The following is a 14159-nucleotide window of genomic DNA, read 5'->3' as shown; positions in this document are numbered from 1 at the left end:
TTGTTCATCACCTGCTTATCCACACCTCAATACAAACAGAGCTGAATCCTGTGGCAATGTGCACAAGTGCCAAATTCAGCTATGTGCCAAGTACAGAGCTTGTAGTCAAGTCTCCTCCCCTTTAAAAAAAATAAGAAAATAAATAATTTTTTTAAAAAATCATCTTTTTTTTTTAGCAAAATACATCTAATTGCACTGCCTGTGGTACAAGGTTTAATACTAATTAAGTGTTTGTGGGCTACTGACAGCATCTGCATCTCTTCCTGCAGCCAGGAACTCTCCCAGGAGAGTGAGGTTGGGATTATAACCACCTTTAGTGAACCCAGACTCACTTCTAATACACACTCTGCTATTTAATAGTGGACAGTTATTTGGGACAGTACTACAGCAAGCAGTGCAAAAGTGAGTGTCAGATAACTAGAAATGATTTTAACATTTCTTTTTTGCAAGTAACACTGTGTATCATATTATTGCAGTAGTAAGAAGTAGTAAGGAAGAACCTGTGCTTTGTGATACTTCAGGGAGCCAGCAGACTTATCTGCAGGTCAAGCAGCAAGTCTCCTCTAATGAGGCCAAATACCCTGCCATAAAACACCCAGTTGTTGGGCTGTCTGAGCTGTTGCTGGGGAATAAGGCTCTCTGAAATAGCAGCTACATCCTTGAGGAGAACCCAGAATATGATGATATTTAAAGCATTTTGTTCTGCTGAAGGGCCATTTCTTGGTAAAACCATTTCTGGACAGCAGTTCCTCTAAAGTACCTGCTGAATGAAATCACCATTCCTCCTTAAGCTGCTCCAAAGCATCTATTCCTCACTGAAAACAGAAGTAGGTGACCTAAGCCCTGTTTTTCAGGGGTTACAGCCTGTGAAGAGTCCAGATGAAAATCCCAAAGCCAGAGCAATGCCACTGAAAATAAGCAGAACTTGCTTTTCAAAGAACTTCAGTTAGGGGATGGAGCATATATTTGTTTCTGGTACAGAAAAGCATTTAAAATCATCACCTACTCATGCACTCCAGCAAAACTAACTCCCACTACAACCAAATTGAACTTCTAATGTTTTAAACTACAAATCATAAAGCCCTGAAAATCCGGGCCACTAAATGCTGTCTGTATGCCTTATGCAGTTAAACAGGACTTCGTTCACATCAAGTGAAAAAGTCAGGCTTACTCAGAGTGTGAGTTAAAAACAGTATGAATAGACCCCATACTGTTTACACCAAGAAGGAATTCAGACCATCAGTTAGTAAAAAATAAAATCTGTTAAGTCCAGCATCACAGTCCATAAAGGGCCCCATTCATCACCACCGCATCAGCAAAGGGGCAAAGGGAAGGATTTGTCTGCTCAAGCCTGTCAATCGAATGCACACGCTGTTATGAAGCAAGTACAATACATAACATACATTAAATGAAGATATATTCTTGTCTGTGAGAGGAGGGGAAACATCTCTCTGGCTGCTGGAGGAAGATACGAGGAGTAAACTCATATTGATTTCAGGCTTGCTTATTTGAAAACACTGATAAATGATGTCACTTGTTTGCCTTGCTGAGATAGCACTTGAAGGAACATAAGTCACACCAAAACCATCTTGCTTAGGATGAGTTCTCTTCTGTGGAAGTATCCCAGACAGCTCTAGTGGTGTTATGCCCATGCTACCAGAAAATGTGGTCTCATTATGATTGGCACTGGTTGTCTGGAAATCAACCCGGGCAGACTGCTTTACCTTGGGACTCAGCTGTCTGCCTTGCTCAGCGACTACAGCCCCCGGGTCTGGGGATGGACAGGCTCTAGGGGCAGGAACAGTGGAGGAGGCAGGTGAAAAAAGCACACCCAGTGCCCCAAAATTCCTCCCATCCCTGATCTGGCACTGGCATCCAGTCCACATCCAATGCAAAACCAACTTCTGCCCATCCTCCTGATGCTGGCTACCAGTCCTTCCTTCTCAAGTTGTTTCACTCCTAGACCCCTGTCACAAAAGGATATGCAGATACGCTCTGCCCAGAGGTATTCAAGTAATGTCAATCTCTCCCTGTCCAAAAGGATCTGAAAGGCCTGGCCCAGCTTCCACCTCTCTCTGCTTTCCGGACAGCAGCCCTCCCTCAACACAATTTCAGGAGTAAGACACTTCAGATGCAGCTCCACTCCTGCTAGACCTAAACAGTCCCATTCATTTTGGGGCTATATGACCATCGCTGCCTTCTCACCTCTGCTCAGAGTGCAGAGGTTAATCTTTCAGGATGTAGTCTAAGAATTTTATTTTCCAGCAGTTATGAAGCTGATTTTCAACCAAGTCAACCACTGTTGGGGTGATCTGGGATGAAGATATATTTGCACCTCCTGAGTTCTAGGAATTCTCATGCAGCATGGAGGGAGATGAGGTCCTCCCATACATTTTTGTCTCACTGTTTATTTATATCACCCACAGGTTGTGGTTGTTTAAGCTTATTATAGTAATAAGAAAGAATCCTTCATGTTCCAGAGAAACAGAGAAGGATTAAGTAACATCTCATGCAAAACTGAACAGCAGAACCCATTGCAGAACATGGATATCGATTCTCTTAACCTCACCATTACATCTTTTTCCTTTTTAGGAAAATTAACATCAATCATTGCCCAAATGAGTCCTCCTAGAGGCACACAACTATTAGGTCTCTATTTATGCGCTTCCCAAGTAATAAGCAGGTTCTAATTCCTGGTCTCAGAGTAGATTTAATTCTTCCTATTTGAGGAATCATTTTGAAACGACAGATGTAAAACATGGAAGAGTAAGAAAAGCCTACCCCAGTCTTTAAAGCAAGACCCTTGTCATCAAAAATAACAATAATAATAAACTTGCACCTCCAACCAAATTACTGTGGTTAGCAATTCTCTAAATCACTTTCTGTGCTATTTTTGGGATAGCTGCTGGTTTAATTTCTCCACAGATACAGATGGGAAAAAACCCATCCAAATACAGCTGATCTGCCTTGGGCAAGAAAGAATGTAAAATTCAAAGTCTTGACACGAAACACCTTCACTTGAAGCAAGTCGGTGCTTTACGTTACAGTAGAGCTGACTATAACAAAGGCAACTGATCTGGAAAGCCAAATATAAACCAACAGCAAGTAGTCATACAGATAAAGGTATTTCAAGGCCCTAAAATTACACTTATCACATCTATATTATACAATAGGCTGTGGTGGTCATGTACAAGCAGGGTCCCTTAGAATACATGACTCAGAAGTATGTCCAGGTGGGTTTTCAATATCTCCAGGAAAGGAGACTCCACAACCATTCTGGGCAGCTTGTTCCAGTGCTCTGTCACCCTCACAATGATTTTTCTCACGTTTGTATGGAATTTCCATACACATACAATTTGAACAGGGAAAAGCAGCTTCAAATACCCCAACAACAGTTGGGGTAACAATAGTTTCATCCTTTAATCAATGGAATTAAAAGCTAATTACAGTATATTCGATAGAAAGACAGCTGATCTTTCTACACATTCTCTCCACACAACCGATTCTTACCAGTTCTGCTGACAAGTCAAGATAACACAGGAACTCTGTATCTGAGCACAAACATTTGGGAAGCTGCACTTGTTTTATCTGAGATGCTATGGCTTAACCAGTAAGATTATCAGATATGCAGCAAGAGTTAGGAGATAATCAACAAAGTGAGAAATTAGAGAGAGTAATGTTCTATTATATGACCCAAAATTCAGCGTCTTCATGTTCAGTCGTTTCCTTTCCAGTCTGATCTGGCTGACAGCTGCCCTCAGAGAGAAAGAACTTCAGCAGCTCTAAAATATCTGAAACAGGCACTTGCAGCTGTTACAGACAGGTGACAAGCAAAATCCTTCCAAAAAGCCTTGTCCAGATTAGACAGAAGAAGAATTTGCAGAGCCACTTAAAGAAGATGGGCACCTGTCCTCTTAGAAAGCAATGGCCTTGGCCATCATATGGAATTAAAGTGTGTGTTTCCTTGTACTGTTACAGTTTAGAGACAAAAAAGTATTTTCTCTGAACTCAGTGGAATAGTATGCACGTTAGTGACAGGAAAAAAAAAAACCACAAAACCAACCTTTATCCTTAAATCTTCCTGTGCTTCTTAAATTACTTTTGGTAGGAGTCAGGGGAACAATTATCTGTGATCCTCTGTAGGCCTTAAGATGAGACCAGCTTCTTGAAAGCCATTTATTTAAAAGGCTTGGAACAGTTTTCAGTGCGCTGTTAGTTACCTGAGGGTATGCAAAGCTTCAGGGAATGGATTTCTGTGAAGAGAGACAGAATAAAGCCTACTGCTGCACTGAAGCACATAGAAACTCAGCCCAGAGACCTGCTCTTGGCTCAGGACACAGGAAAAGCCCAAAGGAAGACAAGGTATGAACATATGCAAATGAGAAATTACAACCTCCATTTAGGTGTTGAGGATGTGTTGTAAGCAGGCAGGCAAACCAAATAGAGCTTATTCTGTACATATACCCAAACTGGCACAGAGCTAGGTAGTATCTAAAGAAGCCAAGCTGTGTATTATTGTTTTTGTTCTCTCTACTATGGAAGGAACTTAGACTTTACAGAACTCCACTGAATTGCACAAATACCACAGATGGGCTCAGTTCTTCAGCTTTTCAGATCTTATGTCCTATAAGCTGTGTCACAAAGAATCCTATCAACCAATCTGCAGGGCTTATTCACACTGACCATTAGACTGCCTAGGATTCACATTCCAAAGAAGCTCTGTCAAAATGTAAGCAAGGGCTCTGCAGATGAGGCATGGGGCAGCAGCCATTCCAACTGAGCACAGCGAGGCAAACAGCAGGCACTGGATCTCAGCAAATATGGCTTCTGGGAGCTGCAATCAGTAACTCCAGCTGGGCCATTTGCTTAGGCTTTCTGCCAAAGGGATTTATAAAAAGCACAGTAAAGAATGTGCAGTGGCTTTAAATATGAATTTCAAATACAGTGCTGCCAATATCCACATTTGTCAAGGATTCTATCCCTCACATTTCTCCAAAGCTCTGTAAGGAATGTAAGGAGTTTCTCCTGCTGATCTAATTTTATCCTCTCAGAGATATCCACCAGTATGGAGGAATGTATTCCGATCGGTGCAGTTTATTACTTCCAGATCTCAGAAACAGAGACCCAAATGATACTACATAAGCAAGGGCAGCCTGACAAATCTGATAGACCAGCCCTTAATTTGTGTGCTGCTATACAAGGAAGCATTGTGTTAATTTACTAGAGGACTATCCCAGTCTTTACTTGGATGAGAGCATGTCCTAACATCATAGAAACTTCTATGAGCTTAACTGCAGATTCCAGTGGTGAAGTGGCTGCTGCAAGACAGGTGAAACATGCAGGTGGTTTCCACATCAGATACATTAGCTGGTTCCTTAAAGGCCAGCAACAACTATTTAGCAACACAAGACTTTCCATTACCTAATAGGTTTTCCGTTTTCTGTGATCTGAAGCATGTTAATGCGACTGGAATTGAGTTTATTCAAGTTCACAGGAGAGTTGGCCCTGTTACTGCTTCTGCACATACTGAATTTATGCCAGCCACAGGCACCATGATCACCAGAGCTAAGCAGCCTCTGAACACAAGAAGGAAATCCAATAGCCAAGGAGATTTTGTCCTTCATATGATATATGTAACTTAACAGTTAATATAGAAGGCCATTTGGTCAAAAAAAGTTCTACCACAGAACATACCCCAGGAGTCTATTTGAACAACTGGACTTCAGATCAAATTAATGAAACAGACTCTGTCTCCACCTTCTGTCCTCAAAGCTTCATGAAACACCCAGAGACAAGAAAATGTAGTCTGAATCCCAGCCTGACATGCCAGTATGCATTCAGGGTACACCAAGACCATGACTGCTAAAAACAGACATCCTTAGAAACAAACAAACCACACCACCCTGAAAGTCCCCCCTCACTTAATTACAATACTGAAGTGACAGCAAAAAGAAAAGTGACACAAATCTGTGCCATTGCTAGACAGGGCTTCTCACTTACCTCTCATGAAGAAGGGGTTATGCGCACATCTAACTACCAGGATAAGATTGTCACCAGGGTTATCAGAGCTCTGCAGGGTCTTCCTGGCAGCATGGCAGGCCTCCTGCTCTGCAGTTGTCCAAACCACTGGTCCCAAGAAATTAGAGGCCATCCTGTAAGACAATAAGCATCTGCACACATTTATCTGCGGCACAAATTCTGCTCCAACCATACAGTGTTGCTGCTTCACAGATACACTAATGAAGGTCACATTCAGGAACTAATAACCTAGCAGTGAGCAGGGCTTTGGAATGTCAAAATCATCTTCCTACCCACAAGCCACACAGGTTCATCCCCTCAAGAAAAGTAAAGGTATTCAAATCTCTCATGGAACATTGTGAACCTTGTGCCATTGCTCTTACGAACAGCGTATGGTGCGGATCACATTGGAAGACAGCAAAAAAACAAAAACAACCAAACAACTCTTTCAATATGCAAAGAAAAAAAAATATGAGTCTGAAATGTCTCTAAACCCAGTGTTTTATTGCCTTGTGATTACCAGTTACACCTTGATGCAATGGACTCTGAAATAAATTGGCACCTGCTATTTAATTTAAAATCTCAGTATGTTACAGCTTATATTCGCATCAGAAAAAAAAATAAATAAACACCCAGGGACCAAGATAAAAAGAAAGATAAAATGTTTTCATCCTTTATTGTTGGCAAGTGAACAATCATTGTGGAAGGTCCTTAAAAACAGTGAACAAAAACCTAATACCGTAAGTGCTCTCCAAAAACATATAAAAGCAGCATCAGGTAGGTGTCTCCCTTCTTTATACCAGTCTCGTGCTTTGGCGTTTTTAGTATCCAAGTGCACAGTAACTCCTTCATCTCATCTGAGGAAAATAAAAGTGCTCAAGTGTATACCAGCTACTTTGGGTGGCAAGAGGAAAGATTTCCACACACCATCCTCAGCTCCCACACAAACAGAACTTTTACCAAATGTGATACTGCTTTCAGGATTTAGCACATACCAAGGAGTTTATAAATACTAAAGCTTAAAAAAAAAAACCATCAGAATCATTTTCAATAAATAAACAACATTTGGTAATAGAGCTGCATTTGCTTTGGTAATCAGTTATCTATATGCAGCATAAGTTATCTTTGTGAGGAAAGTAATGGAATAGCAGACATGAAGTCCCTGAGGATCGGCAGCTCCGTGTTCAACATATTTATTTTGCAATGCTTGTAGTCAGCAGGGTAAACAATCAGTCCCAAGACATCTGCTTTTTAATCTCCAAGCACAGCTGCAGACCACACAATGAATCATTTCTGTATCTCTTCTGAAGGCAGTAATCTGTGAATCAGAATTCTTAATAGGTGATAGTGGGGAATCAGTTCTTCTAACCCTGGATCAAGTGCTCCATCTTGTGTTAGTCCTTGGTATTCAAATGGATCCTTCTACTATTCTTTCAATTGCTGATTGGGCAGAGTAGGTGGTTTTGACTTCTGCACTTGAAGTATCGTTGCCCATGGTACCGTATGTTTGCTTCTCCTCATGGGCAAACATCGTCCTTTCTGTAGAATGAGTCTGCAAAACTCGAGGGACGTACATCTGAAATCACAAGCGTTAAGGATTTTACTAGTCTCTCTGAGTATACTGGGAAAATCTACTTGGGACAATTTTTTCCCTTGCCATTCTTTTCTTCATCCATTTCCCATTCTTCACCTTAACAACTAAGGCCTTTTGCATCCTACAGGATGCTTCCTGGTACAGCACTCACCTGAATGTGCACAATGTGTAGACTGTGGCACAAAGACCTCTATTACTAGCTCAGTCCCACAGCCTTTTTAGCATCAAGGCAAAGACCTGCTGGTCACGTCACAACTTCAAAGTCACAAAGCAGTGGCAATTGCCTACACCTGACTGCTGTCCAGAGGTTAGGTACTGGCTGATGTAAGGCCCAGAACACAGTGTAAAGTAGTACATCGCAACTACTCCTAAAGTTTCAGCCGAAGGTACTTGTGGAACACCATCTGGAACAGTCAAAGAGCCCAACTGCAGAACTTGCTGGTCCCACCAACACATAGGAGGTCCTACAGTCCATTCAGACTAATGCATCCTACACAAGCTGTTTTCAGGGTGCGAAATTAAGCTTTTCTAGGAAATGTAAGAGAATGTTAGTAACTTTTAACTTCTTACAGAAGATGCTGGAATGGTTCGTACATCTGCGGTTCCAATTTCACCTTGCACTTCTTCTATCTGTAACCAGTAACAGGTGAGGGAAAGGGTGAGAGAATATAAAACTGTGAAGTCAAAACAATATTAAGAAATGGTAAGCATTTAAAAACCTGCAGAAATAAATCACTGGGCAGTGCTGGTTCTCTACTGCAGAGTCGTAATGAACTCGCCTCTAGCTTTCTTTCATTCACTCCCACACTGCTCTTTCCTCTCAGATCTTGCTAACATTGCCACACTTTCCACTGTGCAGAATAACCCACCTCTACTGATCAGCCCTTGTTGGTCATCTCACTCTAATGCACCTCTGTGGATGGGCATTGCTGCTGACAAGGCAAGAAACAATTCCACACAAATGGCTGGTACTACATTATGTGTGTAACCTGGTGTCAAAAGGTGTTACCAAACCATCACTTACCCTGTAGTTCAGTGGGCTCAGGTACTTGAAACATGCAAAACAAGTATAAGCCACACAAACAGCAATTGTGATGCTGACAACTAGCAGTGTAAACATTGTTGTAGGTGCTTTAAAGCCTAGAAAATAGAGAGAATACAATATAAAAATACATAGCAAGAAGAACACATTCTGTCTTCCCTATTTTCAGAAGCCTCATGTTTTTTCCTTAGAGGACCAGACAATCCACTTCCAGCCTCAGCTTGGAGAGCCTGGGTAAGCACAAATCTCATTGGCTGGTAAAACTGCTGAACAACCCACTTTCCCAGCGGTCAAGAAAGGCAGCTGTAAAACTAGACCACCAAAGCTCACATCCTTTGCCTCATCCCTCAGTCATCTATTCCGGATCCACTTCTAAAATGCTTTTATTGATGATCTGTGAAATATTATAGGTAGAATGTATTTATTAAGCATGATGATGGCACTAAATTGAATGGCTTGTAAATAACCCAAAGGAGAAAAATGACCTTCACAGATTACAGGCGAGTAATAAGACTGAAGCTCCACTGAATACAGCTGATGAATACGAACTGGTTAGCAGTCAGTGGTACAACCCTATTACCAAAAAAGCAAGTCTCAGGTACGTATACCAAACAATAAAGTTCTTCTGTACTACTGGCCTTTTAAAACCAAACTATGAGGCACTGCACCAGAAGTATGGACAGAACTAGGAAGAATCCAAGGAAAAGAAGACAAAAAGCTGAGGAAACACGAACAAGCAAGGTGGGATTCTTTGGGCTGGTGTGGTAGGAGCATGCAATGAACACAAAAAGATCTAGAAGGAGACTAGTAAGAAAACAGTGACAGTGAATACAGCAATTATCCTCCAGGTACACCCAGGAAGCGTTCTGAAGAAATTACATTTTGCAGAAAAGATTATCTGAGTAAGCATTAAGAGGAAAAAAAGTTAACTCATCTGTTTCTAAGTTTCTTTGGCCAAAAAAATAATTTAATAAAATTTAATATATATATATATATATATATATATATTTTGTTATTGTTTTGTTTTTGTGGTAACACACCAGCATAGGTAATGACACAGAACAAACAAGTTCATAGTAGGTCATATGAACAGATCTGTATGGATTGGTTAGAGATAAAAACAACAACAACCAAGAATAAAATAGATGTTGCTGTTCAAGCAGAAAAAGGAAGTGAAAATAAACTCCCTATGGGTATTCTGGAATGTTCTTTGGAAGGAGTTGGTTGTATAACTGTATGTTACAATGGTATTTACCAGCTGTAAACTGTCCCTGTCAACAGATCTAGAGAATCATGGTACTTAGATGAAGATCCCAGGAGACAGTGGTTGGACTGCAGACAGCACTGCCATGTATTTTGTAGATAAGGAAGCAAAGCACTCTTCCCACTCTTTCCTTCCCCTTGCCACAAGCAGCAGCTGTGAAATCAAAACTTCCAAGTTCCCATCACTTCTATACTAAACCGAGCCAAACATAAGAACTCAGTCTTTATTTTCCATCATTAAGTTCCATGGTGAATGGTTGTCTTACCACAGGTACAGAACCAGGAAACTCTGTTAAAGAGATTTTTTACTGTGTCAGGTTTTCCTTCATTACAATTACAGACACACCAATTGCTGTAGCTAATTTTTCCTAAAGCACGCTCTAGAAATTCTGCTGTTGTTTGTCAGGACATGAATTTGTTAGACCTCCTGCTTGCAAAAATAGTTCTTGAAACATGGGAAAAAACAAGCTTTCAAGCATACAACTACTGCAGCAACAGCTGCTCAAACCCAAGGACAGCCAAAAGCAGTAGTTCTGAGCGCCTCCTAAATCCACTGGGAGCTATCTCTAAAGTCAAATGACAGTCTGCCAACAGTATTGTTTAACTACTGGTATGCTAGAAAAACATTATGAAGCATACTGATTTGCCATCAGTGCTGCAAGAGCAGAGAAGGTAAAACACATTATATGGGATCCTTCTCAGTGAAAATAGGTTATACTTACCCAACCTCAAAAAAGAAAAAAAATAGAGCCAGAAAAGGCAGAGAATTGGAGCTGCAAGAGCCTGATTCACTGCTGAAAAGTGCATTTTCTTCTCCAGTTTAGCAGGGAGGTATGCATAGTAAAGGTTATAACGGTCAACCATGTGCTTCAGGAGCATATATATTAACCCTGGAAGGAAAAAAAGAGAGAAACAAGGAGAAGGGGGGTTACAAATGCAATAAAAGCAGCAATTCTGTGAGGAAACCTGCACTAAACAAGTGAACCAAAACTCAAATACTAATGGTGGATACACGCCAAACTCCAATGAGATACAGCTGCATGACAGCAGACTGCTCCTAGAGTTACACATGAGGCAGAGCCAAGACCCCCAAGGTCTCACCATCCCCCCCCCCCCCCTGCTCAGACTTCGTCACCCACTCGTGCTCTCAGGGAACATCCAGAGCTCCTTCCTAGTGCTGGCACGTGGAATCACTGTTTGGGCTAAGTTGAAAAAGGGCCCCTCACTGCAAGAAAGTCAACGAGACGCTGGAGTGTGTTCAAAGAAGGGCAATAAAGCTGGTGAGGGGTCTGGAGCACAGGCCTTATAAGGAGTGGCTGAAGGAGCTGGGATTGTTCAGTCTGGAGAAGAGGAGGCTCAGGGGAGACCTTATTGCTCTCTATAACTACCTGAAGGGAAGCTGTAGTGAGCTGGGTGTCAGCCTCTTCTCTTGTGTAACTGGTGATAGGACTAGAGGGAATGGCTTCAAGCTGAGTCAGGGGAGATTTAGGCTGGACATTAGGAAATATTACTTCTCTGAAAGAGTGATCAGGCAGTGGAATGGGCTGCCCAGGGAGGTGGTGGAGTCACTGATTCTGGGGGTGTTCAAAGAATGTTTGGACATTGTGTTGAGGGACATGGTTTAGTGAGAACTATTGGTGATGGTTGGACTGGATGATCTTGTAGGTCTTTTCCAACCTTGGTGATTCTGTGATTCCTTACATAGTATTGGTAAAGAAGAAAGGTCTAACAGCAGCTTTGTGTTTGCCCTTCAGCCTTCAATAAATTCATGACTGATTTCAAATCAGCTGTGTTTCATCCTCAACAAAACACTTACAGATGTGACAGCTACAAATTACAACAGCTCGCATACACAGTAGCACATTCTGATATTTACATTGCACACAAAGAAGTGCAAATAAATATAAACCATATTGCTTAAAAAGTGGTCACACTCTCCCAGTAAGACTGAAATAGTTCTGACAAATATCTGATTTAGCTAAGTATATTGCATCTAGCTTTCTAAAGTTTTAGATTAAAAAAAGACCATACCAATACTATCAAATGACTGTACAACATGCTTGAGAGTGGAAATAAAATGTAGCTGCTGAAATTGTTCTTCATACAGAAAAAAAAAATCTTTATGAACAAGAGATGCAATAAAATGAAACGTAGTACAGATCACAGCCAAAGAAAATGGGCAACTATTTGAGAGTTCTAGACAGTGGTATGATTTCTGCATGCTAATACTGGATTTAATGACTGGTACACAAAAAGCAAAGAAATACTCAAATCTGGATAAATAAGTAATTTAAGGCATAAATTTTCATTTTGTTTGTGATACAGAGCAAAGGAAACTTCCTAGAAAAAGGTAGCCTGTGACTGAAAGATTTTGATACCTTCTGAGAGTCCTGCACTCTTAATTAGCTGGTAGCCTAAGCCAGCAGGGCTATGGGAGCAATACAGTATTCCCCTTCTCGTCCAAGGGCAAGACTAAGATCACATGGCAAACAAAGCAGACAGCTTAGGTCACATCCTTGGCGTCAGGACTGTGGAGCACACCACCATCAACAGGACAGTAATGACCACAACTTCTTCTTTCATTCAGGACATGTAGTTTAAAGAAATGGTTGGCAACACACAGAGGTTGCAGCAATGGAAAAGAACAGGTAATTTTCCAGTCTCTTACTACTGTTTCAACAAACTATTTCTTGTTCTTTCTTTAAATATTTCAGTCAAACTTCAAGACAATTAACTGTTACTTAAAATGTATCTGAAGGATTTAGGGATCAGAATGTCTCAAGTCAAGTTGGGCTGCTTTAACTGGACCTTCAAGCTAGATACCTTATGCAGCTTGCTTCTGCAAGACCTCAAGAACCCACCGATAAAAATAAATCCCTCACCCCCAAGCCTATCTGAAATCCTACGCTTAACTGTTAAAAATCAGAACAGAAAATTTTAACTGATAAAAAACAGAGCTAACAAGCTGGCACTCAAAACAAGTATCTAATATTCATCAAATGCAATTTTAGTTTCCCAAAACAGTACAGGAAATAAGTAATATGCCATCTTCTATCCTTACAAGAAGGGATGGAAATGTAGATGAAAGTCCTAAGAGTGATCACCATCTGAAGGGTACGCTAAGAACCCAGATTTGGGTCTTCTGTAGCTCCCAACTGCCTCAACCTCACTTATGCAGGGCCCACAGCTCATTGGAAACTTACCAAATGGGACAATGATGGGGCATGTAATGCTATAGGCCATGATGACAGTGAACACACACAACATCCAGGCATACATTGCTCCAAATTCATATTCAAATGCCTGTTGCTAGGAAGGAGAAACAAAGCACTCTTATCTCTCAGGACATCTACCAACATGTCAGAAGTTAATGTAGACAGACTAAAGCAACATTTCACCTTCTCTTAAACCCTCCTAGGAGAAATCACTTATTTCCTTGAGAGGTATTAACAGCAATTATGCACTAGTACTACATGTTTTAAATGGCTATACCTACAGAAAATACATTACTACTTTCATAGCCTTACATGAATTCCTCAAAATTGTTTTAAATTACAAGAAGCAACTACATGAAACCACAAGGTGAAAAGTGGCTGTGCCAAACACAGAACCTTCATCTCACTGCACAGCTCACTGTATCTATACTGGTCCCTGTGTTGGCTTTAGCAGTAAAGGAAGCTCAAGGTGCCACAGCTTTTGGACAATATTCCCATTGCTAGGAAAAGGCTCTAATACCTGTTTGATATTTTTCCTTTCTGCACTGGACTTGGCCATTATCATGCGTATGGTGTAAAGGATGAGGCCAGGTAGGCGCAGCAGCTCCATCCCATTGCCAACAAAAGCAGAGGCAATCACATAGTTCACAAAGAATGCTCCCTGGTCAGGCAAAAAGACACATCTACAAGGAAAGACATCAGGCAGTGACTGGAAAGCAGAAAAGCAAGTAGAAAGAACATATATACACTTCTAGAAATCTCTCTCCATAAGGAGAAGCACAGGACACCATGAGAAGTAGCTAGAAGTCTAATAATCTTGCTGGGAAAAAAAAACAAAAACAAAAAAGAATACAATATAGCTATAAAGGCAGTAAGTGCAGTCTACTGTAAAAGCATACTTTTATAGTGCTACTGCAAATTAGCCTGTAAGAAGACTTGCTGAGTCACACAGTTTGGATAAGGAATAAACCGCTCAAGAAATGAGACAGTGCAGTCTGATGGGTGGCTGATAGCAGACGAGCACATC

At 41.0% G+C, this 14159-nt stretch overlaps 1 protein-coding gene across 7 annotated transcripts in view; it reads right to left on the bottom strand.

The window, feature by feature from the left end:
* Positions 1–6501: 6501 nt before the first annotated feature.
* TMEM63A (transmembrane protein 63A) overlaps positions 6502–14159 on the bottom strand; it is a 28714-nt gene continuing 21056 nt past the window's right edge. For 5 of the 7 annotated variants that reach the window (XM_032443803.1, XM_015857239.2, XM_032443804.1 and 2 more), the window contains 6 exons: positions 13653–13815; positions 13121–13226; positions 10640–10807; positions 8637–8752; positions 8183–8242; positions 6502–7594 (listed from right to left, as the gene is read on the bottom strand). In XM_032443803.1, the coding sequence (XP_032299694.1) occupies positions 7427–7594; positions 8183–8242; positions 8637–8752; positions 10640–10807; positions 13121–13226; positions 13653–13815 (781 nt within the window). In that variant the 3' untranslated portion in view covers positions 6502–7426. Of the gene's footprint in view, positions 7595–8182; positions 8287–8636; positions 8753–10639; positions 10808–13120; positions 13227–13652; positions 13816–14159 lie in introns of all 7 variants that reach the window. The other 2 variants (XR_004306740.1, XM_032443807.1) reach the window with 2 other exon arrangements.

The sequence above is a fragment of the Coturnix japonica genome, chromosome 3 (assembly GCF_001577835.2).
Source record: "Coturnix japonica isolate 7356 chromosome 3, Coturnix japonica 2.1, whole genome shotgun sequence".
NCBI lineage: Eukaryota > Metazoa > Chordata > Aves > Galliformes > Phasianidae > Coturnix > Coturnix japonica.
Note: the sequence above shows the minus strand (reverse complement) of the source record. Positions and strands in the feature narration are given on the sequence as shown.